This window comes from Scyliorhinus torazame, chromosome 22 (genome assembly GCF_047496885.1).
Source record: "Scyliorhinus torazame isolate Kashiwa2021f chromosome 22, sScyTor2.1, whole genome shotgun sequence".
NCBI lineage: Eukaryota > Metazoa > Chordata > Chondrichthyes > Carcharhiniformes > Scyliorhinidae > Scyliorhinus > Scyliorhinus torazame.
Window position 1 is genome coordinate 62,722,394 of NC_092728.1, and position 25,662 is coordinate 62,748,055.

A 25,662-nucleotide genomic window follows, 5' to 3' on the forward strand; every position below is an offset into this window, starting at 1 on the left:
ACTCTGGAGAAATGCTTTGTTTTTTTTTCTACAACCATTACCACTCCCCTCACCTTTTGCTCCATGACATCATTTATCTCTCCGACCTTCTACCCTATCCCAGGTCTTCTCGTGTTTCTTCCCCCTGCTACCCCCTTTCGGCAAGGTGGCATAATAGTTAGCACTGCTGGTTCACAGCATCAGGGACCCGGGTCAAATGCTGACCTCGGTTGACTGTCTGTGTGGAATTTGCATATTCTCCCCATGTCTGCGTGGGCTTCCACCGGTCCAAAGATTTGCAGGTTAGGTGAATTGGCCATGCTAATATTGCCCAAAGGTTAGGTGGGGATAGTGGCGGGAGATTGGGCCTAGGTAGGGTGCTCTATCAGAGCAAGGACCGGTGCAGTGTCGATGGATCGAATAGCACTGTGGGGAGTCTATGATTTATTTCCATTCTAACTCATCACATTTTTTCAGTCCTGAAGAAGAGTCATATTCTCTCTCAATAGATGATGTATTGAGTATTGCCAGCATTTTGTATTTTTATTTTGGATCACTTGCTACTTCGTCATGTCCGACCGCAGTTTGTTAGCAAACTCCTTTGTGGCAATCCTTTTAACTTGTGTTCCATTCTAATTCTATTATCTTGCAGATAGCATCCCCATCTGCTAAATTACATCCCAGTGACTGTTGATGTACAGTTTAGACAATGAAAAGGGCGAAAACCTCTTGGGTGACTGCACAATCTGAGTGATAGCAAATCAGTAGCTCGTTTTACACTCTGCTTAATTTTATTTTTCAGCAAGTGCACAATGTGCTACCCATTGAATCTGAACATGTAAGCATGGGATGAATTGAAATACTTTCTGTTTACCCTCCATATGTCTAACCTGATTTTTTTCCTTTGTAAAATGTTTATGCAAGCTAAAATCTTTGACTTGATATCTGAACATAAGCCTGAAAGAGAAACAAAGTGCATTTAAAATGTCCATCTTTCTGGACGTCTATGTTTGAAAGCCTCCAATCAAGTTTTTCCCCCAGCCAATGTACCGAATCAGGCTTTGTTAAAGTCACAAATGACATGGTGTGACTAAGACGACCAGTAAACTTCTCATTCTTGACCACTCCATAGTCTTTGACATGGTTGATCATATCTGTGGAACTCTCTGCCACAGAAGGCTGTGGAGGTCAAATCACAGAGTGTCTTTAAGACAAAGAGAGAGAGAGGTTCTTGATTAATAGAGGATCAGGGATAATGGAGAGAAGTCAGGATGCTGGGGATGAGAAACATATCAGCCAAGATTGAACGGCAGAGCGGATTCGAGGCCCAATTCTGCTCCTATGTAACTGTGGAGCAGACTCAAGGCCCAATTATCATAGAATTTACAGCGCAGAAGGAGGCCATTCGGCCCATCGAGTCTGCACCGGCTCTTGGAAAGAGCACCCTACCCAAGGTTAACACCTCCACCCTATCCCCATAACCCAGTAACCCCACCCAACACTAAGGGCAATTTTGGACACTAAGGGCAATTTATCATGGCCAATCCACCTAACCTGCACATCTTTGGACTGTGGGAGGAAACTGGAGCACCCGGAGAAAACCCACGCAGACACGGGGAGGACGTGCAGACTCCGCACAGACAGTGACCCAAGCCGGAATCGAACCTGGGACCCTGGAGCTGTGAAGCACATTGTGCTATCCACAATGCTACCGTGCTGATCCTATGTCATACGGTTTGATGGTCTTACACCATCATCTGTCAATACTTCTCTACCATTGTCTAACTCACCTGGTTCCATTCTTACCTGTAGTTGCAGCATGTAGTGGCCTCTCTTCCCCCTCCTGCATCATTACTTCTGCTGCCCCTGACAATGAAATCTTTGTCTCCTCCTGTTTCACACCTACATGCTGTTCCTCAATGACATCGTCTGAAAACAAAACATCAGTTTCCACATTTATGCTGAAGACACGCGGCCCTACCTGACCACACCCTTTTCAACTCTCCACTATTTCTAAAGAATGGTGGCGCAGTGGGTTAGTCCTGTTGCCTCACAACGCCGAGGTCCCAGGTTCGATCCCGGCTCTGGGTCACATTCTCCCTCTGTTTGCCTGGGTTTCACCCCCACAACCCAAAGATGTGCAGGCTAGGTGGATTGGCCACGCTAAATTGCTCTTTAATTGGAAAAAATTCATTGGGTATTCTAAATTTTTTTTTAATTGTCAGAGTGCTTGTCCTACAGCTAATATTGGGTGATCAGAAATGTTCCTCAAGTAAATGTTGTAAAGACTGAATCCATGGGCAAGATTTTCTGCTACCGGGTGTCTCGCGGTAGCGGAAGGCAGCTTGCCATTCGCTGTCGGCGGGATTCCCTGCTCCCGCCATTTCAATGGGCATTCCCATTGAAATCACTCCTCACCGTCGGGAAACCCCTGGGTGGGGGTGGGCTGCCAGTGGGAACAAAGTATCTCAGTGCATCGTTGTTTCAGCTCCTTTGCTTTTTGACCCTCATCCATGCCTATGTTACCTCCTCCCTTACCTATTTCAATGGACTCCTGGCTTTCCACATCCAACACTAATTAGCTTGGGGCCATCCAAAATTCTGTCGTCCTTGCTCTTATATTGACACCAAGTCCCATTCACCTGTCCCGATTGTTTCCTCCACATTGCACGACTGCACAGGAGACTAGAAATTTCCAGGCAGATTGAGAGCAAGTCGATGACCTCAAGTTCATGTAGTGTGCAACTGTGCAAATAAAATGTAAGGGACCCTCCATGAATAGACTGTGCTGGAAAATATGGGAGGAACATTTCTCATCACCCCTGAACTCACTGATCTACATTGACACCTAGTTAAACACCTCAGGTTTTATAATCTCATGTTTGTTTTGCAATCCCTCTATGACCTGGCCTCTCTATATCTCTGTGATCTCCTCCAGTACCATAACTCTCTGAGGTATCTGCCCTCATCTAAGTGTGGTTTCTGGAGCATTCTCAATTGTATCTGCTCCACCATTGGTCACTATGGGGGCGATTCTCCGATATTGAGGACAAGTGTTCGTGCCGTCGTGAATGCCGTCGCATTTCACAACGGCGCAAACAGGGCCCGGGCACAACCTATTCTCGCCCCCACAGTTGGGCCGCGCCATCCTGCGCATGCGCGGGGAACATCTTCCACATGCCGGCCCCTCACCAACATGGAGCCGGTGTTCTGGGGCCACGCACGGAAGGAGGTAGGCCCGGGGGGGGGGAGAGAGGCCGGCCTGCCAATCGGTGGGCCCCGATCGCGGGCCAGACCCCATCGGAAGCCACCCTGATGAAGGAGCCACCCTCTTCCGCCCCCCCCACCCCACCCCACAGGCCACCCCCCCAGCGTTCCCACAGAGTTCCCGCCGGCAGCGACCAGGGGTGGCCTGCGCCGGCGGGAACCTTTCGAGTCGTAGCAGCTGCTCGGCCATCCGGCCGAAGAATCGCCGCTCGCTGGTTCTCCGAGCGGCCCGGTGCGAATCATGCGCCGCTGGTTTCCGGAGGGGGTGGGAGAATCGCGTGCGGGGGTCGGGGCGGCGTGGCGCGATTCGCGCAGCGCCTCGGCGATTCTCCCACCTGCCGTGAAGGGGAGAATAGCGCCCTATGTCTCCAACTGCAAAAGCCAAAAGCTCTGGAATACCTTCCTCAATCCTCTTTCCCTCTCTACCTCTCTTTCTTCCTTTCAATTGTTTCTTAAATCCTGTCTTTGACAGAGGTTTTCCTGACCTGCCAGAATATTGCCTATACCCTCCTCACGTTGCTCAGTGTCAGATTATATTCTACAACATTCCTGTGAAGTACCTTTGTGCATTTAATTCTGAAATGATTATTATAGAAATATTGCACAAGCCTAGATAAATAGTCTCTTGTTCCAGTTCCTGTTTTACAAAATATGATTTTCAGTGTGATTACGTGTTTCATTTTAAGGCATTAAATAATTGATAAAATTGGATGTGACGCAAAGACTTGCAAATTTCTATTTTACATTTTGCATAATTTACCTTTCAAGCTTTTACTTTTGGACAAAGTGCTTTTATTATACAGAAGCTTGTGATAAATGTCAGTTTCATCATTTAGTAAATGGCCAAGGTGAATAGACAATGTATCTGGGAGATGTGAAAAAGAACTGAGAGGGGCAAAAAGGGCCAATAAAAATAGAACAGAGTAAACCTAAAAAGGAACCCAAAAGACTTCTCTAAACATTCAGTGAGTTATAAGTTAGTTATGGAAAGCCAGGGCCTTTTGATTTTGGACCAGAAAAATCATTTTAGGGATGTAGTGGGCATGGCTAAATGAGTATTTTGGCTCTGTCTTCATTTTAGAAGCAGATGCTACAAATAAGTCGAGAAATTAAACAGGATACAAATATATGTCATGATCAAGTCAGAGGCAAAGATGGAGTCTCAAAATTTGGTTAAAACACGGTCTCCCTCACAAGGGATTTCAGGTCCTCATTTGCGATAATCTATCCTCTGAATTCCTCAAAAGCCGCACCAACGCGGACTGCCTCAGCGACTGATCACCTCCTGTCACCTTCTCAATTCCCTAGACTTCTCGGAAGCCCCAACAGTACTGATTATTTCCCAGGGCTTCGTTGTCAGCTACAAAACAAACGAGGTCCAAACTCCAACTCTCAACAGTACTGAACTATCAATGGCTCCCAGGGCTTCTCTGAGCTCGAACTTCCTGGGGCGTGCATTTTCGCGCCAGCTGGCGGGGCAACAAACGCCATTTCCGCCAGCTGGCGGGGCAACAAACGCCATTTCCGCCAGCTGGGGCTCGGCCCCCAAAGATGCGGAGCATTCCGCACCTTTGGGGCGGCATGATGCCCGCCTGATTGGCGCCGATTTGGACGCCAGTCGGCGGACATCGCGCCGTTGGGGGAGAATTTCGCCCATGGTCTCTCAACGTAACCACTTCCAGTGTCGTGGTTTTTAGTATTAGAATTTTAAGGTGATATTTCGTAGTTTCTCTTGGTTAAAAAGAATTCTGGTACCAATGAAATTGCTGCTCTAGTGCCCATCTCCATTTTCACCAGTTGTCTGTCCAGTAAAGGAGTGACCCAGTCATGGTCAGTTGTGCCCACAGACAGGGCAGCACGGTGGTGCAGTGGGTTAGCCCTGCTGCCTCACGGCGCCGAGGTCCCAAGTTCGATCCCGGCTCTGGGTCACTGTCCGTGTGGTGTTTGCGCATTCTCCCCGTGTCTGCGTGGGTTTCGCCCCCACAACCCAAAGATGTGCAGGGTAGGTGGATTGGTCACACTAAATTGCCCCTTAATTGGAAAAAATGAATTGGGTACTCTAAATTTTTTTTTTTTTTAAATGTTGTGTCCACAGTGGCCAGTACGTCCAATGACAATTTGTCACCTGACAGTGACTCTGGTTCTTTTTTTCCACCCCTTTTGTATCACGTGGATCCTTCCCTTCTATTCAGTTTACCATTTGATACACTTGATCCTTGCTTTTTATAGTTTTTGTTTCTTTCCCCAAAATACACGTTCAATGTCCCCCCTTTTACCACAATTATTGCACCGGCAGTCTGCTGCTGCGGGTCCAGTTTTTGCACATCGGTGGCAATTTTTAACCTGTGTGAATGCTCGTGTTACAGCCGACATTTTATGGATTCCAGTGCCCAAACTTAATTGTTGACCTTCCGTAGTTGCTCATTCCATAAAGGTCCCAAATTCTAAGGCCTCCTTTAGGTTTAAATTGTTTTCTGTCAACAGCCTTTTGGGATAGCTTTGCTTCTTAAATCACACTAGTCTGTCTCTAATGGTGTCGCTCAAGACATCGCCAAATTCACAGTATTCAGCTAATTTCTTTTAAAGTAGTTCTGAACTGTGTGATTGGTTCACCTCCTTGTTGGTTACACTTATGGAACCTGAGCTTCTCGGCGATGACCAAAGATGAGGTGAGAAGTGGCTGTGTAACATCGCTACAATCTCATCATGGTTTTTCGAGCCAGTTTTTTCCAGCTGCACCAGACTGTGCAGGAGGTTGAATGACTGAGAAGATACAAACAAACAAGAGCTTTATTGGAAAGGTGTTAACTCTGCAGGATGTTAGGATAGACTGCCTGTTTGCCCACGCAAACATCCGATGCGTAATCACTATGTCACGTGATCGGACTCTTAAAGTCACCTTGTTTAAACGCAGCATGGTGGTGCAGTAGTTAGCACTGCTGTCTCATGCCGCCAAGGTCCCAGGTTCGATCCCGGCTCTGGGTCACTGTCCGTGTAGAGTTTGTACATTCTCCGCGTGTTTGCGTGGGTTTCGCCCCCATAACCCAAAGATGTGCAGGTTAGGTGGATTGGCCACTCTAAATTGTCCCTTAATTGGAAAAAAATAATTGGGCACTTTAAATTTATTTTAAAGAAGTGACCTTGTTTCAAGTAGGAACAAACAAGAAAACAAAACAACTTTAACAAACATGTATATTCTGAGTTTTGATTTAAAATGTTAATGTTGATCTGATGACTCTCTAACGTGATTTATGGAGAAAGCAATTTGGAGAAGGACTAAAACCTGGCTGTGCGGGATATTTTTTTAATTTAAAAAAAAATGTCCTTTCGGGAAGGAAATCTGACATCCTTAACTGGTCTGGCCTACATGGACATGGACTCCAGACCCACAGCAATGTGGTTGACTCTTAACTGCTCCCTCAAGGGCAATTAGGTATGGACAATAAATGCTGGCACAGGGGATCAGGGGTTATGGAGAGAAGTCAAGATGACGAGGATAAGAAACATATCAGCCAAGATTAAACGGCAGAGTAGACTCGAGGCCCAATGCTGATACTATGTCTTTCGGTCTTATGGTCTTACACCACCATCTGTCAATACCTCTCTACCATTGTCTAACTGGTGCTGCAGTCACCTGGTTCTATTCTTACCTCTTTAGTTGCAGCATGTAGTGGCCTCTCTTCCCCCTCCTGCATCATTACTTCTGCTGCCCCTGACAATGAAATCTTTGTCTCCTCCTGTTTCACACCTACATGCTGTTCCTCAATGACATCGTCTGAAAACAAAACATCAGTTTCCACATTTATGCTGAAGACACGCGGCCCTACCTGACACCACCCTTTTCAACTCTCCACTATTTCTAAATTGTCAGAATGAGGCAGCACGGTGGCACAGTGGGTTAGCCCTGTTGCCTCCTGGGACCGAGGTCCAGGTTCGATCCTGGCTCTGTGTCACTGTCCGTGTGAAGTTTGCACATTCTCCCCGTGTTTGCATGGGTTTCACCCGCACAACCCAAAGATGTGCAGGCTAGGTGGATTGGCCACGCTAAATTGCCCCTTAATTGCAAAAAATTAATTGGGTACTCTAAATTTATGTTAAAAAAAATTGTCAGAGTGTTTGTCCTACAGTTAATATTGGGTGATCAGGAATGTTCCTCAAGTAAATGTTGTTAAGACTGAATCCATGGGCAGGATTTTCTGCTACCGGGTGCCTTGCTGTAGCGGAAGGCAGCTTGCCATTCGCTGGCGGTGGGGTTCCCTGCTCCCGCCATTTTAATGGGTATTCCCATTGAAATCACTCCTCACAGTCGGGAAACTCCTGGGTGGGGGTGGACTGCCAGTGGGAACAAAGTGTCTCAGTGCCAGCGAATGGCTGGAGAATTTGTGCTCTTGTCATCTGGTCGCCACGACATACTAGTAGTAATCAATGCACAGGATTGTAAAGCAGTGAGACATTTTATTTTCAGGAGTAGTTTGAACAGATGACTGACTGCCTGCTGCATAGCACATTCTATTTTGTGGTTGTCCCCCTTATCCAATATCAGCATGTGAAGACTTTCTCCGATTGTGGAGTATGCAAAGAGACATGCCATGGGAGGCGGTGGCGTAATGGTATTGTCCCTGGGCTAGTAAACCAGAGACCCAGAGTAATGATGACCATGAAACCATTGTCGATTGTCGTAAATACGCCATCTGGTTCACTGAAGGGCAGCATGGTAACACAGTGGTCAGCACTGTGGCTTCACAGCGCTAGGGTGTCAGGTTCGATTCCCGGCTGGGTCACACTCTGTGCAGAGTCTGCACGTTGTCCCTGTGTCTACGTGGGTTTTCGCCGTGTGCTCCGGTTTCCTCCCACTAATCCCGAAAGACATGCTGTTAGGTAATTTGGACATAGAACATAGAACATAGAAAATACAGCACAGAACAGGCCCTTCGGCCCACGATGTTGTGCCGAAACTTTGTCCTAGATTAATCATAGATTATCATTGAATTTACAGTGCAGAAGGAGGCCATTCGGCCCTTTGAGTCTGCACCGGCTCTTGGAAAGAGCACCCTACCCAAACTCAACACCTCCACCCAACACCAAGGGCAATTTGGACATTAAGGGCAATTTATCATTGGCCAATTCACCTAAACCGCACATCTTTGGACTGTGGGAGGAAACCGGAGCACCCGGAGGAAACCCACGCAGACACGGGGAGGACGTGCAGACTCCGCACAGACAATGACCCAAGCCGGAATCGAACCTGGGACCATGGAGCTGCGAAGCAATTGTGCTATCCACAATGCTACCGTGCTGCCCTTAAGAACAAATAAATCTACACTATATCATTTTACCGTAATCCATGTACCTATCCAATAGCTGCTTGAAGGTCCCTAATGTTTTCGACTCAACTACTTCCACAGGCAGTGCATTCCATGCCCCCACTATTCTCTGGGTAAAGAACCTACCTCTGATATCCCTCCTATATCTTCCACCTTTCACCTTAAATTTATGTCCCCTTGTAATGGTGTGTTCCACCCGGGGAAAAAGTCTCTGACTGTCTACTCTATCTATTCCCCTGATCATCTTATAAACCTCTATCAAGTCGCCCCTCATCCTTCTCCGCTCTAATCAGAAAAGGCCTAGCACCCTCAACCTTTCCTCGTAAGACCTACTCTCCATTCCAGGCAACATCCTGGTAAATCTTCTTTGCACCTTTTCCAGAGCTTTCACATCCTTCCTAAAATGAGGCGACCAGAACTGCACACAGTACTCCAAATGTGGCCTTACCAAAGTTTTGTACAGCTGCATCATCACCTCACGGCTCTTAAATTCAATCCCTCTGTTAATGAACGCGAGCACACCATAGGCCTTCTTCACAGCTCTATCCACTTGAGTGGCAACTTTCAAAGATGTATGAACATAGACCCCAAGATCTCTCTGCTCCTCCACATTGCCAAGAACTCTACCGTTAACCCTGTATTCCGCATTCATATTTGTCCTTCCAAAATGGACAACCTCACACTTTTCAGGGTTAAACTCCATCTGCCACTTCTCAGACCAGCTCTGCATCCTATCTATGTCTCTTTGCAGCCGACAACAGCCCTCCTTACTATCCACAACTCCATCAATCTTTGTATCGTCTGCAAATTTACTGACCCACCCTTCAACTCCCTCATCCGAGTCATTAATGAAAATCACAAACAGCAGAGGACCCAGAACTGATCCCTGCGGTACGCCACTGGTAACTGGGATCCAGGCTGAATATTTGCCATCCACCATCACTCTCTGACTTCTATCGGTTAGCCAGTTTGTTATCCAACTGGCCAAATTTCCCACTATCCCATGCCTCCTTACTTTCTGCATAAGCCTACCATGGGGAACTTTATCAAATGCCTGACTAAAATCCATGTACACTACATCCACTGCTTTAACTTCATCCACATGCTTGGTCACCTCCTCAAAGAATTCAATAAGATTTGTTAGGCAAGACCTACCCCTCACAAATCCGTGCTGACTATCCCTAATCAAGCAGTGTCTTTCCAGATGCTCAGAAATCCTATCCTTCAGTACCCTTTCCATTACTTTGCCTACCACCGAAGTAAGACTAACTGGCCTGTAATTCCCAGGGTTATCCCTAGTTCCTTTTTTGAACAGGGGCACGACATTCGCCATTCTCCAATCCACTGGTACCACCCCTGTTGACAGTGAGGATGAAAAGATAATTGCCAATGGCTCTGCAATTTCATCTCTTGCTTCCCATAGAATCCTTGGATATATCCCGTCAGGCCCGGGGGACTTGTCTATCCTCAAGTTTTTCAAAATGCCCAACACATCTTCCTTCCTAACAAGTATTTCCTCGAGCTTACCAATCTGTTTCACACTGTCCTCTCCAACAATATCGCCCCTCTCATTTGTAAATACAGAAGAAAAGTACTCATTCAAGACCTCTCCTATCTCTTCAGACTCAATACACAATCTCCCGCTACTGTCCTTGATTGGACCTACCCTCGCTCTAGTCATTCTCATATTTCTCACATATGTGTAAAAGGCCTTGGGGTTTTCCTTGATCCTACCCGCCAAAGATTGTTCATGCCCTCTCTTAGCTCTCCTAATCCCTTTCTTCAGTTCCCTCCTGGCTATCTTGTATCCCTCCAATGCCCTGTCTGAACCTTGTTTCCTCAGCCTTACATAAGTCACCTTTTTCCTCTTAACAAGACATTCAACCTCTCTTGTCAACCATGGTTCCCTCACTCGACCATCTCTTCCCTGCCTGACAGGGACATACATATCAAGGACACGTAGCACCTGTTCCTTGAACAAGTTCCACATTTCACTTGTGTCCTTCCCTGCCAGCCTATGTTCCCAACTTATGCACTTCAATTCTTGTCTGACAACATCGTATTTACCCTTCCCCCAATTGTAAACCTTGCCCTGTTGCACGTACCTATCCCTCTCCATTACTAAAGTGAAAGTCACAGAATTGTGGTCACTATCTCCAAAATGCTCCCCCACTAACAAATCTATCACTTGCCCTGGTTCATTACCAAGTACTAAATCCAATATTGCCCCTCCTCTGGTCGGACAATCTACATACTGTGTTAGAAAAGCTTCCTGGACACACTGCACAAACACCACCCCATCCAAACTATTTGATCTAAAGAGTTTCCACTCAATATTTGGGAAGTTAAAGTCACCCATGACTACTACCCTGTGACTTTTGCACAATTCGAAAATCTGTTTCCCAATCTGTTCCTCCACATCTCTGCTACTATTGGGGGGCCTATAGAAAACTCCTAACAAGGTGACTGCTCCTTTCCTATTTCTGACTTCAACCCATACTACCTCAATAGGGTGATACTCCTCGAACTGCCTTTCTGCAGCTGTTATACTATCTCTAATTAATAATGCCACCCCCCCACCTCTTTTACCACCCTCCCTAATCTTATTGAAACATCTATAACCAGGGACCTCCAACAACCATTTCTGCCCCTCTTCTATCCAAGTTTCCGTGATGGCCACCACATCGTAGTCCCAAGTACCGATCCATGCCTTAAGTTCACCCACCTTATTCCTGATGCTTCTTGCGTTGAAGTATACACACTTCAACCCATCTCCGTGCCTGCAAATACTCTCCTTTGTCAGTGTTCCCTTCCCCACTGCCTCATTACACGCTTTGGCATCCTGAATATCGGCTACCTTAGTTGCTGGACTAGAAATCCGGTTCCCATTCCCCTGCCAAATTAGTTTAAACCCTCCCGAAGAGTACTAGCAAACCTCCCTCCCAGGATATTGGTGCCCCTCTGGTTCAGATGCAACCCGTCCTGCTTGTACAGGTCCCACCTTCCCCAGAATGCGCTCCAATTATCCAAATACCTGAAGCCCTCCCTCCTACACCATTCCTGCAGCCACGTGTTCAACTGCACTCTCTCCCTATTCCTAGCCTCGCTATCACGTGGCACCGGCAACAAACCAGAGATGACAACTCTGTCTGTCCTGGCTTTCAACTTCCAGCCTAACTCCCTAAACTTGTTTATTACCTCCACACCCCTTTTCCTACCTATGTCGTTGGTACCAATGTGCACCACGACTTCTGGCTGCTCCCCCTCCCCCTTAAGGATCCTGAAGACACGATCCGAGACATCCCTGGCCCTGGCACCCGGGAGGCAACATACCTTCCGGGAGTCTCGCTCGTGACCACAGAATCTCCTATCTATTCCCCTAACCATTGAATCTCCTACAACTATTGCTTTTCTATTCTCCCCCTTCCCTTCTGAGCCCCAGAGCCAGACTCCGTGCCAGAGACCTGACCGCTAGGGCCTTCCCCCGGTAGGTCACCCCCCCAACAGCATCCAAAACGGTATACTTGTTGAGAAGGGGAACGGCCACGAGGGATCCCTGTACTGTCTGCCTGTTTGTTTTTTTCCCCCTGATTGTAACCCAGCTATTCTTGTCCTGTACCTTGGGTGTGGTTACCTCCCTGTAACTCTTCTCAATCACCCCCTCTGCCTCCCGGATGATCCGAAGTTCATCCAGCTTCAGCTCCAGTTCCCTAACACGGTCTTTGAGGAGCTGAAGTTGGGTGCACTTCCCGCAGGTATAGTCAGTGGGGACACCGGTGGTATCCCTCACCACCCACATCCTACAGGAGGAGCATGTAACTGGCCTAGCCTCCATCCCCTCTTACCTTACAGAATATAGCTGCTGTGTGGACTAACTAGATCTCCGCCCTCCGACTCTGCTCCCAGTCAGCTACACTTCCTGTAAACTCCTGGCTCTCTTCGCACTCTTTGCGGAAATGTCGGAAACAAAATGAAAGGAGCACCTTACTCCCTCCACACCTAACTCCCTCGGTCACCAAACTCTCACTATCGCACTCAAAAAGCACCAAATTCAGCACTCAGTGCAAACAAAGTCTGCACTGTAGGGGATCACTTTTGTACTGTGAATCTAGCCTCTGAAAAACTGGCATTCTGAATTCATCGCTCTGTGTACCCGAACTGGCGCCGGAATGTGATGACCCAAAGGCTTTTCACAGTAACTTCATTGCAGTGTTAATGTAAGCCTACTTGAGACAATAAAGATTTTTTTTCAAATTAAAAAATGTCCTTTCGGGAAGGAAATAATACCATAAGACCATAAATCATAGGAGCGGAAGTAAGGCCATTCGGCCCATCAAGTCCACTCCACCATTCAATCATGGCTGATTTCAACTCCATTTACCCGCTCTCTCTCCATAGCCCTTAATTCCTCGAGAAATCAAGAATTTATCAACTTCTGTCTTAAAGACACTCAATGTCCCGGCCTCCACCGCCCTCTGTGGCAATGAATTCCACAGACCCACCACTCTCTGGTTGAAGAAATTTCTCCTCATCTCTGTTCTAAAGTGACTCCCTTTTATTCTAAGGCTGTGCCCCCGGGTCCTAGTCTCCCCTGCTAATGGAAACATCTTTCCTCCATCCACCCTATCTAAGCCATTCATGATCTTGTAAGTTTCTATTAGATCTCCCCTCAACCTCCTAAACTCCAATGAATATAATCCCAGGATCCTCAGATGTTAGGCCTACCATTCCTGGGATCACCCGTGTGAATCTTCGCTGGACCCACTCCAGTGCCAGTATGTCCTTCCTGAGGTGTGGGGCCCAAAATTGCTCACAGTATTCTAAATGGGGCCTAACTAATGCTTTATAAAGCTTCAGAAGTACATCCCTGCTTTTATATTCCAAGCCTCTTGAGATGAATGACAACATTGCATTTGCTTTCTTAATTACGGATCCAACCTGCAAGTTTACCTTTAGAGAATCCTGGACTAGGACTCCCAAGTCCCTTTGCACTTCAGCATTATGAATTTTGTCACCGTTTAGAAAATAGTCCATGCCTCTGTTCTTTTTTCCGCAGTGCAAGACCTCGCACTTGCCCACGTTGAACTTCATCAGCCATTTCTTGGACCACTCTCCTAAACTGTCTAAATCTTTCTCCAGCCTCCCCAACTCCTCAATACTACCTGCCCCTCCACCTATCTTTGTATCATTGGCAAACGTAGCCAGAATGCCCCCAGCCCCGTCATCTAGATCGTTAATATATAACGAGAACAGCTGTGGCCCCAACACTGAACCCTGCTGGACACCACTCGTCACCAGTTGCCATTCCGAAAAAGAACCTTTTATCCCAACTCTCTGTCTTCTGCCTGACAGCCAATCGTCAATCCATGTTAGTACCTTGCCTCGAATACCATGGGCCCTTATTTTACTCAGCAGTCTCCCGTGAGGCACCTTATCAAAGGCCTTTTGGAAGTCAAGATAGATAACACCCATTGGCTCTCCTTGGTCTAACCTATTTGTTATCTCTTCAAAGAACTCTAACAGGTTTGTCAGGCACGGCCTCCCCTTACTAAATCCATGCTGACTTGTCCTAATCCGACCCTGCACTTCCAAGAATTTAGAAATCTCATCCTTAATGATGGATTCTAGAATCTTGCCAACAACCGAGGTTAGGCTAATTGGCCTATAATTTGCCATCTTTTTTCTTGTTCCCTTCTTGAACAGGGGGGTTACAACAGCGATTTTCCAATCCTCTGGGACTTTCCCTGTCTCCCTTGACTTTTGGAAGATCATAACTAACGCCTCCACTATTTCTTCAGCTATCTCCTTTCGAACTCCAGGATGTAGCCCATCTGGGCCCGGAGATTTATCAATTTTTAGACCTCTTAGTTTCTCTAGCACTTTCTCCTTTGTGATGGCTACCATATTCAGCTCTGCCCCCTGACTCTCTGGAATTGTTGGGATATTACTCATGTCTTCTACTGTGAAGACTGACGCAAAGTACTTGTTTAGTTCCTCAGCTATTTTCTTGTCTCCCATCACTAGATTACCAGAGTCATTTTGGAGCGGCCCAATGTCTACTTTTGCCTCTCGTTTTGTCAGCCATGGCTGCCTAATCCCCCCTCTGATAACCTTTCTTTTCTTTGGGATGAACCTCTGTACTGTGTCCTCAATTACTCCCAGAAACTCCTGCCATTGCTGTTCTACTGCCTTTCCCACTAGTCTCTGCTCCCAGTCGAATTTTGTCAGTTCCTCCCTCATAGCCCTGTAGTTACCTTTATTTAACTGTAACACCTTTACATCTGATTCTACCTTCTTTCTTTCAAATTGCAGATTGAATTCTACCATATTATGATCACTGCCTCCTAAGTGTTCCCTTACTTTAAGATCTTTAATCAAGTCTGGCTCATTACATAACACTAAGTCCAGAATGGCCTGTTCCCTCGTGGGCTCCATCACAAGCTGTTCCAAAAAGCCCTCCTGTAAACATTCAATGAATTCCCTTTCCTTGGGTCCACTGGCAGCATTATTTACCCAGTCCACCTGCATATTGAAGTCCCCCATGATCACTGTGACCTTGCCTTTCTGACATGCACTTTCTATTTTGTGGTGCATTTTGTGCCCCTGGTCCTGACCACTGTTAGGAGGCCTGTACATAACTCCCATTATGGTTTTTTTGCCTTTGTGGTTCCTCAACTCTACCCACACAGACTACACATCATCTGACCCTATGTCGTTTAGTGCTATTGATTTAATTTCATTCCTAATTAACAAGGCAACCCCGCCCCCTCTGCCCACCTCTCTGTCTTTTCGATAGGTTGTGAATCCCTGGATGTTTGAATGCCAGTCCTGAACCCCCTGCAACCACGTCTCTGTGATGCCTACCACATCTTACCTGCCAGTCACAATCTGGGCCACAAGCTCATCTACCTTGTTCCGTACACTGCGCGCATTTAAATATAGCACCTTTAATTCTCTATTGACTGTCCCTTTTTGTTTTCTTAGTGTGGTGGACCTTGGTTTACTGAGCCTTTCCATACACTGTCATATTTTGTGAGATGGGAACTATCGTAACCTCTCCTGAGTTCTGTCTTTTCGTGCTTTTTTGTATTCCTAAGCAGCTACGCTTCCCACTGATTACTTCACCTCTTGGTTCCCTGACTTTCCCTTCCCCCCCCAATCTCTAATTTAAAGTCCTATTGACCACCCTATTTACTCTTTTCACCAGAGCACTGGTCCCAGCTCGATTCAGGTGGAGACCATCCCAACGGTATAGGTCCCCCCTGTCCCAAAACTGATGCCAGTGTCCCATGAAAAGGAACCCCTCTTCCCTGTCATTCTTACCTGGTCTGGCCTACATGGACATGCACTCCAGACCCACAGCAACGTGGTTGACTCTTAACTGTTCCCTCAAGGGCAATTAGGGATGGACAATAAATGCTGACACAGCCAGCGATGCCCACGTCCCATGAACAAATTAACAAAAGCCATCAGTTTCATTTATCCAAAATCTGTTTGTTTGTGTTTCTGAGTTTTCCAAACATTTCTCAAACAATTCAAGACGGGGGTTTAGGAAGTCAATCACATTTCACATGATGCTTACTGTGTCACTACCATGGAATTCACTACATCCTACTATAGTGGGAGGAAGCACAATTAACACGTAGTGGCTCAATGATAAGGCCTAGCTGTCACCACCTTCTACAAGAAACTAGATTTGGTATAAATGTGACCTTGCCAGTGAAAATAAAGACTGAAACATTTTGTGATTCCTTATTCTGCCACTCAACCTCTGCTCTTTGATACACTTCTCTCACTTCCAGAAGTGTATCAAAATTATTTACCGTCAATTGTACGTCCACCACTTTTGACTGCCTCACCCATCACCAGAAATATTTCTGCTCAGCATCCTTTCCTTGGTTTCTATACAGCGCGACAGGAAAGTAAAATGTTTTAAGGTTGCTTTTCGACTCCCCTAATAAAATGGTGGCCTAAATATAATGGGCCGATTGGTGTATATCCATGCTCTGTTGTTCACTAAGTTTCCAACTTATGGAATACTTTGTGCACCCTCTCGGTAGGAGCACTATAGAAGTGTAAGTTGTGCTTTAGAACCTTGTGGTGAAACCACTGTTTTGTATTGTGCTGCCACAGTATTACGTGTTGTACAGTATTGCCACTATATTACATGTTGTACGGTTTTGGCTCTGCCCGTGGCTCCTCCCCCTAGGGCCTGGGTATATAAACTGCGACCTCTCATACTGCTCATTCTGGAGCACGCTGCCAGCTCTGTTGTAAGTCAATTAAAGCCATAGTTAATTCACTCTGCATTCTCCGTCTTAATTGATGGCATATCAAACCTGTTCTTTTTTCATCCTCTTTTTGGTACATTTTTTAAAATGTCCTTTTCCTGGCCGAAGCGAATGAGTAGGCAATCTGTAGTCAGGTCTGTTTCAGAGCAACATTTGAGTGGCAGTTGAAAGTTAGATGAGAACTGTTTGCGGGCAACTTGTCAGGTATGGTTCATCTCTCATGTTTGTGGGGTCTCCCATAGTTTTGAAGGGGCAGTGAGGACCAGCATCTCACTGCTGATGGATTCTTGCCACAAGCATGCGTTTCATTCACACCTGACACAGCAAGTTGGCACGTCAACCCATAATGCCAAAAGGGTGAAAGTATGTGATTCAACATTTAATATCAGTCACGAAGTAAAATTGCAGAGTGAAGGCAGTGTAATTTTACACATTTTTCCATATCTCTCTCAATTTCGTGTTGCGTTCGATTTGCAAAAGTCCAAACACCTCACGCAGAATATCAGTGACCTTTCTGGACTTCTGGCAGATTTTGGACCCATGTAATAGATGGACTTAATATGGAGAAGTCAGCTCAAAGTTATATTAATCACCAACTGCCCTACTCAGCTATTTAATACATCGAACAATGCAGGTTGTGAGGCTGTGCTTGTGATTGATGTATAAAGTGATCCGCACCCACATTCTCCGAGGTTCGAATCCAAATTGCTGACCTACACCAAAAGAATAGTAATCAAAACATTCATCATTTCTAACACTTTGTCATTCGCTTCACATTAGGAGTCCATTCTCAGCAACACATGCAGAATTTTCTAGTCCTGGCTGATTGCGCTGGCTTTTAAGACTAATAACGATAAATAACAAAATAACATTATTGCTCATGATCAGTCAGTAATTTCTGTGTACATTTTTAACAATAATTGTCAAATGTAATTGACACTTTATGCTCAAAAAAGAGTTGTGTAAAAATTATCAATCCCTTCCCACTGATTTTTAATAATACAAGGTATTGAACTGTTCCTTGGTGTTGAAGTTTAGGCAAGTGTATGGAGGTAAGATACAAGTCAGCATCACTTAATTAAATGATGGAACAGGTTCAAGGAGCCGAATGGCCTACTTATGTTCTTGTGTTCAATTGAGGATGGGCAAAGAGATTTCCTTTGTTGACTAACTTTTGATCTTACCTTTTCTGAGGAATAATTTTGAGAAATGATTGTAGTATAAATAATGCGTCTTGATATCTTGTTTGATAATTTCAGTGGTTTCTGCGCTTGCTTTGAATGGAAGACATAGAAGAGATGTACTTTATGTGAGGGAATGTGATTAGCAGCTAATAATGTTTTTTTAAGTGAAGTGGATTATTGGATGTGGTCCAGTTTCAATTGCTGAACAGCCAGCAGAAAAGTATGACAAGAAGTGGACAATTCTCTTTGGTCTCAGATCCTGAAAATCAGGTACATGTTTGATCTACTATGGAAGGCTGGGCAAATCACCATCATACGTTGCTCATTCCTCACTGCCACTGAACTGAGTGGCTTGCTGGGCCATTTCAGACAGTAGTTAATAGTCAAGCACATTGCTGTGTGTCTGGAGGTCAGATTGGGTAAGAATTGCAGATTGGGCACCAGTGAGCAGATTTTTTTTAAAGATAATTGACCGTGGATTCAAGGTCAACATTAGACTTTTAATTCCACATTTTTATTAAATTCAAATTCCACCATCTGCCATGGTGGGATTCAAACCCAGGTCCCCAGAACATTACTCTGGGTCTCCGGATTCCTAGTCTAATGACAATATCATTATTGAAGCCTGTTGTACTTCAAACCCAAGACCAATTGCGGAACCAAATGACCAGTTTATGATTGTGTCTGAAGTATTCAAGCAGAGGGAACATCTGAAGTACAAACCCTTATCAGTAATTGCCAGTAACCTTTATGTCACTGGCTGTAAAATATTAGAATTCCAACACGATTGGGATAGAAATGCATCTCAAACAGCGGCGTAAATTGGGCAATATTGGATCGATTGTCTGTAATATGCAGTCGCAGACATGCAATTCAACCGACTACAATGGAACTGAACATTAGCTTCTGCATATAGGTTCATCTCATATTGTCCATTTTGCACCGCTACCCAGAGGAATTTCTACTCCGTGTACTTTTGGCATTACAGTGCACCATGGAGATTTCGGGCAACATCCTCAGTCAAATTATGTTCTGACCTAATGAGGAGGAGCGATCTGGTTCCCCTTCTATTCAGCTCCCTCAGTTGGTCCCAACAAATGTTTCAAAATTTATTTTCCTCATAGATGCTTTTTCTAATCCAAATGTCCTATACTTTCAGAAAGAGATAATCAAAACAAGTTGAGTCAATGAAAGAAGCCCAAGAAATAATAATAAAGATATGATGACACACACACACACAGATATCAGAAATAGGAACGTTAGAGACCTTTAAAATGTTTTTAAAATATATGATTAAATCATTTGCTTGTCTTTGAGGAACAAATTGTTGAACGTTGCGGCTGTTTGAAGTTAGTTGGTTTCCTGTGGAATCTTGGAGTTGACTTGGTTCAGATCTGAGTTTTGTTGAATACATTCTTTTAGCTTCAGAGAGAGGGAGAGAGAGAAAAGTTTCACTGCTCTCTTCCAGCAGTGTTTTGGATAACTGTGATGCATCTTTCTCCTTCTCGTGATGCTTGACGGAAAGAGATTTTAAAACTCCTGTCTGTATATTCCCAGAAATAAATTTGATTAACATGTCTTGCTGTGATCTTTGTAGACCAAGTAATCCAATTTTTGGTCTTTTCATCTCTGAAAACTTTGACACATTTCAAGATAGAAACTAAGAAGGGAAGGGCTAATTTCATCCTCCAAAGTGGATTTTGAATGGCTGATGAGTATCTGGTTGGTTAGCAGTTGCCTCTATCTTGATGGAACTACAACTGATTGGAGTCTAGTACTTCAGATTTTTAATGCCTTCCTTTCAAGAGAGTCCCTGTCTGAAGTGGATCTTAACACCCATTAGGTATGAAATACCATGGAACAAGTCTACAGTGCAATTCATATTTGTATTTGGATTTATTTATTGTCACGTGTACCAAGGTACAATGAGAAGTCTTTTTCTGTGTGCAGATCAAACAGATCATTTAGTACATGAAAAGAAAACACATAATAGGGAAACACAAGATACACAATGTAAATACCTAGACTCCAGCATCGGGTGAAGTATTCGGGAGTGTAGTATTAATCAGGTCAGTCCATAAGAGGGCCAGTTAGGAGTCTAGTAACAGCAGGGAAGAAGCTGTTTTTGAATCTGTTCGTGCGTGTTCTCAGACTTTTATATCTCCGTCCCAATAGAAGAAGTTGGAAGAGTGAATAAGCCGGGTGGGAGGGGTCTGATTATGCTGCCTGCTTTCCCAAGGCAGCAGGAGGTGTAGATAGAGTAATTGGATGGGAGATAGGTTTGTGTGATGGGCTGGTTCACAACGCTCTGAAGTTTCTTGCGGTCTTGCGCCGAGCAGTTGCCATAGCAGGCTGTGATGCAGCCAGATAGGGTGCTTTCTATGGTGCACCTGTAAAAGCCAGACATTGTGATTAGAGTTACTATAGTTGGCATTGGTGACTTATGGCAACTATTTTTTGTCTATTCTTTTGGATTTTTTAAAAAACAGGTCTTCTTTAAACAACTCAATATGTCAACAGTTAGCTGGCAAAGTTGTAGGTAGATGTCTCGCAGTCACAGTTTTCCATTGCAGTGGCAATTATCAAACATATTTTTCATAGCTACAGTATTGCAGCCAAAATGTACATTATTAATCATTTTCTCTGTATATATGACAAAGAGATTATTGGAATCAGTGAAAGTAAAAGGTAAAAAAAATTGAATTCAAGAAAAGTGAACTTTGGTATCCATAGAAATAGAAAAGGGATAGTAAGCAAATGAATCAAGGTCAAAAGAAAAACTAGGAGAGTTAGAAAAGGTAAATGGGCTATGAAGAGATACAATTAAAAGAAATGAGCAAGGAATGAATGATAAAGTTGTGATACCTCAATGGGTTGTTTGGTTGATGCAGTGGATGGCTGAATCATACCAATATCGAGGAGTTCCTCATTTTTTAGGTCCTTTTTAGGATTGGAGTTACTGTAGTTGGCATTGGTGTGATAGAAAAAAGCATTGGCCAAGGACCCCATTCTGAATCATTATTCTGTGTATCTTGCTGAAAAGTGTCCTCATATGAATGTTAAGTGTGGACTGTGTCAGAGTTGCCAAACTGTGCTTGAAGAGTCTGGACATTTGCACTAATGCTTCACACTAAGAGAATGAACTCTTGGGAAATGTGCCCCAGGATGTACAATGCTTGGGCGGTTCCCCAGCATAACCTTCAGAAGAGATAAAGGAAGCAGTGTTCTGGGGTAATACTTCTTTATTTGTATCCATAAGGAGGACCTCCCAAGAAAAAAATATGAACAGTGTTTCAATGCTCTTGTACATTTTCTTGGTATGTTCCATTGTGTGTTAAGCATCATTGGTATAAAATGCCAGGAAAATATAGCAGGGGCTAGAGATATAAGTTGGAATTGAACTCCGACTGCTGTTTTATGAACCTCAGTTCTTTTGTTCTCTTTTCACTTTAAGGAAAATAAAAATACATTTATTAAGCTGCTGTTTTGTTTATGTTGTTACACAACTGGTCAGAAATTTGCAGATTGGCTTCGGTTAGAAGTGAAAATGGTGACATGAAACCTTCAATTGACTTACAGCATCTGGGTTTTGAAGGAAGATAACAATAGTTCCTGCTCTGAATAATTATGCAGCAACTGTTGCTGGGCTGCACAAGTGTTGATGTCAGATGATGACAAGGATCAGCTTCAGCTATGATTTTTCCCCATGGTTGCCCAGCATGTCATCGTCGAAGCTTCTCTCGGAATAATAGCCACCTGGAGATGACAACTGATGCTCAAAGACTCACACTATATCAACAAATTAATATCATAAAGAGATAAGCATAGGAGGTACTGGCGAGGGAGAAAAGCAGTTTGTAAAAACCAAGATATTTAGAAAATGTTGTGTCATGAACCGTTATTCATTGCGTATAATGGCCTGTCATACTATTGGATTTTAAACTGATATTTTGGCAAAACATTTCCCTCGCTTTGCAGAGAATGAATCTAAATATGTTTAAATTATTCAGCCTCTGCTTCACGCACTGAACTAAGCAGACATCGATAATGGACTGTTAATGCTCCGCAAACCCTTTTTCATATTACTGTCAATTATTTGGCAGAGTGAAGAAACGGATGGAATAGGAAAAGGAAGAATGGGAATTGTAATTACTGCTGCCACTTTACATTCATTTAGTCCTCTGAACTATTGATCTTAGCAAGATACTCCTTTGCTTTAATGTTTGATTAAAGTGGGTCAGGAGAAAGAAGGTGCATGATTTCACACTTCACTCTGGGGAGGTTGGTTCATTGCCAAAGGAGCACAGAAAACTACCTAATGTGATCTTTTAATCCTTCCAGGTCTGGGGGAAAGCAATTATGTACCTTGCCAGTAAATAAAAATAACTTCATCCTGTCTAAGGAAAAGACTATAGGATAAAAAGGATGCTGGCTGCAATGTCTCACTGAATACTGCAGTGTGCGGAAGAGTGTGACTCTTTGTTGCTTTTCTTTAGACTAGCATCATTACCCTGTGTGCAATCCTTTCATAAGCAGAAAACTATTCATGGCTTTTGGTAAAAGACTTTCAGGACTGTACAAATCTACTTTTGTGTTGCTATAATCCTTTGCTGTTCAATTAAAGATTGAGGCTTATTCTGCGAATACACATATAACGGTTACGTGTAAAAAGAAAATTGGCAATTTTCTTTGGGAAAACAGTGAAAAGATCCATCAGAGCAGGTAGTCTTGAACTGTTCAGCGCAGGTCTTTTTATTCTCCCAGAGGGTGGTTGGAAGAAGAGACAAATGGACAAACAAACACGCACAATCAATCCACTCTTTCACCAAGACCACAATTCATCTCCATCTTGCATTTACACAATTACTTATAAATACTATAAATACAGGGACATGCATTAAAGGAATACCTCCAAGTCCTTCCTAAAAAGATGATCTGAACAAAAAAGAATGAATCTTAAGGATTGGTGTTTTAAAATGCACAAATCAAAAAAAAACAAACCTTGGGATAGAAATGTCCGTCATTCTATCCACTGAACATATTTCCTCCAACAGACATTATGCAGATTGGTTGTGATGGATTCCTCCAAATGCAATTTGACCTGAGGGAGGAAGTAAAATCTCTCAGGACAATTAAACTTGTTCCACAAAGTAATGAGGGAAAAACTCAAAGTTATCAATGGAATGTTATAATTTACATGACTCTTTGGCTGGCCAAATTCAGTAAGTTTACATTTCCAGTATGTCAGCCGCACCAAAATTAAACAGAGCTTCCTGGGAAGCATTCAATTATCTGTACCCGTAAATAAACTTTCTGTGCTCATTCACTGTTTCAGTGAAATGATTATAACATGAACCTTCAACGCTAGTGTTGAGGAGGTTAATTATCTGACCCCAAGATCATAGTGTTCTTCGAAAAGGGTTTTCTTCATGGAAAGTCTGCTCGCTGTGATAAGTAAGTGGCTTTTTATTTAGCACCGGTCAGGCTATCTGAAGAAAATGTATTGATTTTCAGTTTGGGAAAAGGATGGAAAGAAATGACCATTTCATATACCCAGCCAATATGTCAAGAATTGGCAAATATGTGACATTATCTTTTCCCATACCTGCCTGTCTTTTCCTATTTTTCGATCGGTCAGGATGTTGTGCGATAATATAAAGAAACGTGCTCGTAAGTTGGCAGCCCATTTTGCTTCTTTCCAAACAAGGCTACCTACTTGTTATCATTCATTGTACACAATCACACAAAGTGAAGATCTATGCCAGTGTGTCAACTAAGTGATCATACCAGGGGGAGATGGGGGGTGGGGGGGGGGGGGTAATGGGGAGGAAAAAGATCATTCTGAAACCAAGAAAGAGTCATACTACTTTACTTTTTCTTTATTCCGCAGGGTGGTCTGATTGCTCTGCTGCTTCTTATCCTAATCTTCACAATGGTTCTGTATGCACGCCGGAGATGGTGCAAGAGGCGGCGGGTACCTCAGAAGAGTGCCAGCACAGAGGCCACTCATGAAATTCATTACATCCCCTCCGTGCTGCTGGGCCCACAGGCCAGGGACAGCTTCCGCAACTCTCGGATACAGGCCCATAACTCAGTGGTCGGAATGCCGATCCGAGAGACCCCCATCCTGGACGATTATGACTATGAGGAAGAGGACAACCAACTTCGGCCCGAAGCGTGCAACAGAGAAGATGACTTTGGAAGTCAGGTGACTCGGACATTAGAGAGCCTCGGGCGAGCAGAAGAGGCAAAACCATGTTTTGCAGGTTGGGCCTTAATTTTTTCTTGTTTTCTCTATTAATCTAGGATTTCTGTTGAACATGATGGAATTTATTTAAATGCCGCACAATACAAGATGTGTTTATTCGGTACAACTATAGAATTGGATCAGATGTCTCTCGTAGATTCTGTTAACAAACACACTTCCGAGATTAAGCTTTATTTGACAAACATTAAACTCACAGAGCTGACAACATCTTGCAATCGCAATATTGAGGTTCTCCACAAATGGTCTATTTCAGATTGTCTGTGGTCAGCAGTTTTAGGACTTAAAAATATAAATACAAAGGAAAAATGAGGGAAGACCTGATCTTTCTGTATGCAGCATCTTGATTTATAAATTGCAGGATAATATGGCAATTAACATGAGTTACATCTGTAGATCTACCAGACATTAAGGAGCAACAGCTTACTGAAATTAATTAAACCATAGATCCATCAACATAGTCTAGCAATAATGAGATGTACTTTGCATTTTCATACCGCTGACCTGTTTATTATAAGTGAAAGCTCCCCTAATCTCATTACGAACATAAGAATGGAAAGCGCACATCATAAGAATGGAAAGCGCACATCATTGTTAGCATACATTACTGTCCTCCAGTCCTATCTGACTTGCATGGTAGCTGTTGGTCTTTTGCCATTGGTCTTAGTTAAGAAGCTAATGTTCTGTCTCAGGCTCTATGCTGTAGCTAGTAGTACTGTTAGACATAACACAATCTCAATGGCTGAGAACTACATAAAAGACACAAATGAATGCTGTGCTCTGGTTAATGGGTGAGGCTCCCAGCGATTGAGTTTTTTTTTCTAGAAGCTAATTTTAAGTACAGTGCAAACTACTGCATCTCTTTAAGCCAGGCAGCCATTGAGTTCTGTGTCCTTTTGCTGTGTTGGAACTAAAATCTCTGAACAATGTACTGGACGTAAATATCACAGAACAACAGTTTCACCATTAAAAATAAGAATTTTGGAACAGCAAAGCTTGAGAGAAAATTATGATGAAATTTAAACATTGCTATAGTTTTCATCCATGTCTCTACATGAGGCAGAATGAACATTATCTTTCTATATTCGCTGTCCTCCGTCTGCAACTTCTGCTGTACTCAATTTTCGGCTTTTTATTATGACATAAACTGGAAGATTGATTGTTCTTGCCTTAACGATGAAATGATATTCTGTACATTATGTGACAATCACCCTTAATTGTAGCAGGAGGTCCAAAGATGCAAACTGGCTTTATACAAAACCATGATATTTAATGCATTGTCCAAGATGTTGCAGGTCCTCTCTGGATGAATGAAACAACTTCGGCTGAATGGAATGAAGTGCATCTTGTGC

The 25,662-nt window shown here is 43.9% G+C and overlaps 1 protein-coding gene and 1 long non-coding RNA gene across 5 annotated transcripts in view; one reads left to right on the top strand and one right to left on the bottom strand.

Annotated features, from left to right (window-relative positions):
- LOC140399093 (astrotactin-2-like) overlaps positions 1 to 25,662 on the top strand; it is a 2,178,011-nt gene that overhangs the window by 482,358 nt on the left and 1,669,991 nt on the right. For all 3 annotated transcript variants that reach the window (XM_072488234.1, XM_072488235.1, XM_072488236.1), the window contains exon 3: positions 23,936 to 24,311. In XM_072488234.1, coding sequence (XP_072344335.1) covers positions 23,936 to 24,311 — 376 coding nt within the window. The remainder of the gene's footprint in view (positions 1 to 23,935; positions 24,312 to 25,662) is intronic.
- LOC140399095 (uncharacterized) overlaps positions 19,932 to 25,662 on the bottom strand; it is a 117,993-nt gene continuing 112,262 nt past the window's right edge. For both annotated transcript variants that reach the window (XR_011937625.1, XR_011937624.1), the window contains 3 exons: positions 23,047 to 23,146; positions 21,623 to 21,801; positions 19,932 to 20,435 (listed from right to left, as the gene is read on the bottom strand). This is a non-coding gene — a long non-coding RNA (uncharacterized lncRNA). The remainder of the gene's footprint in view (positions 20,436 to 21,622; positions 21,802 to 23,046; positions 23,147 to 25,662) is intronic.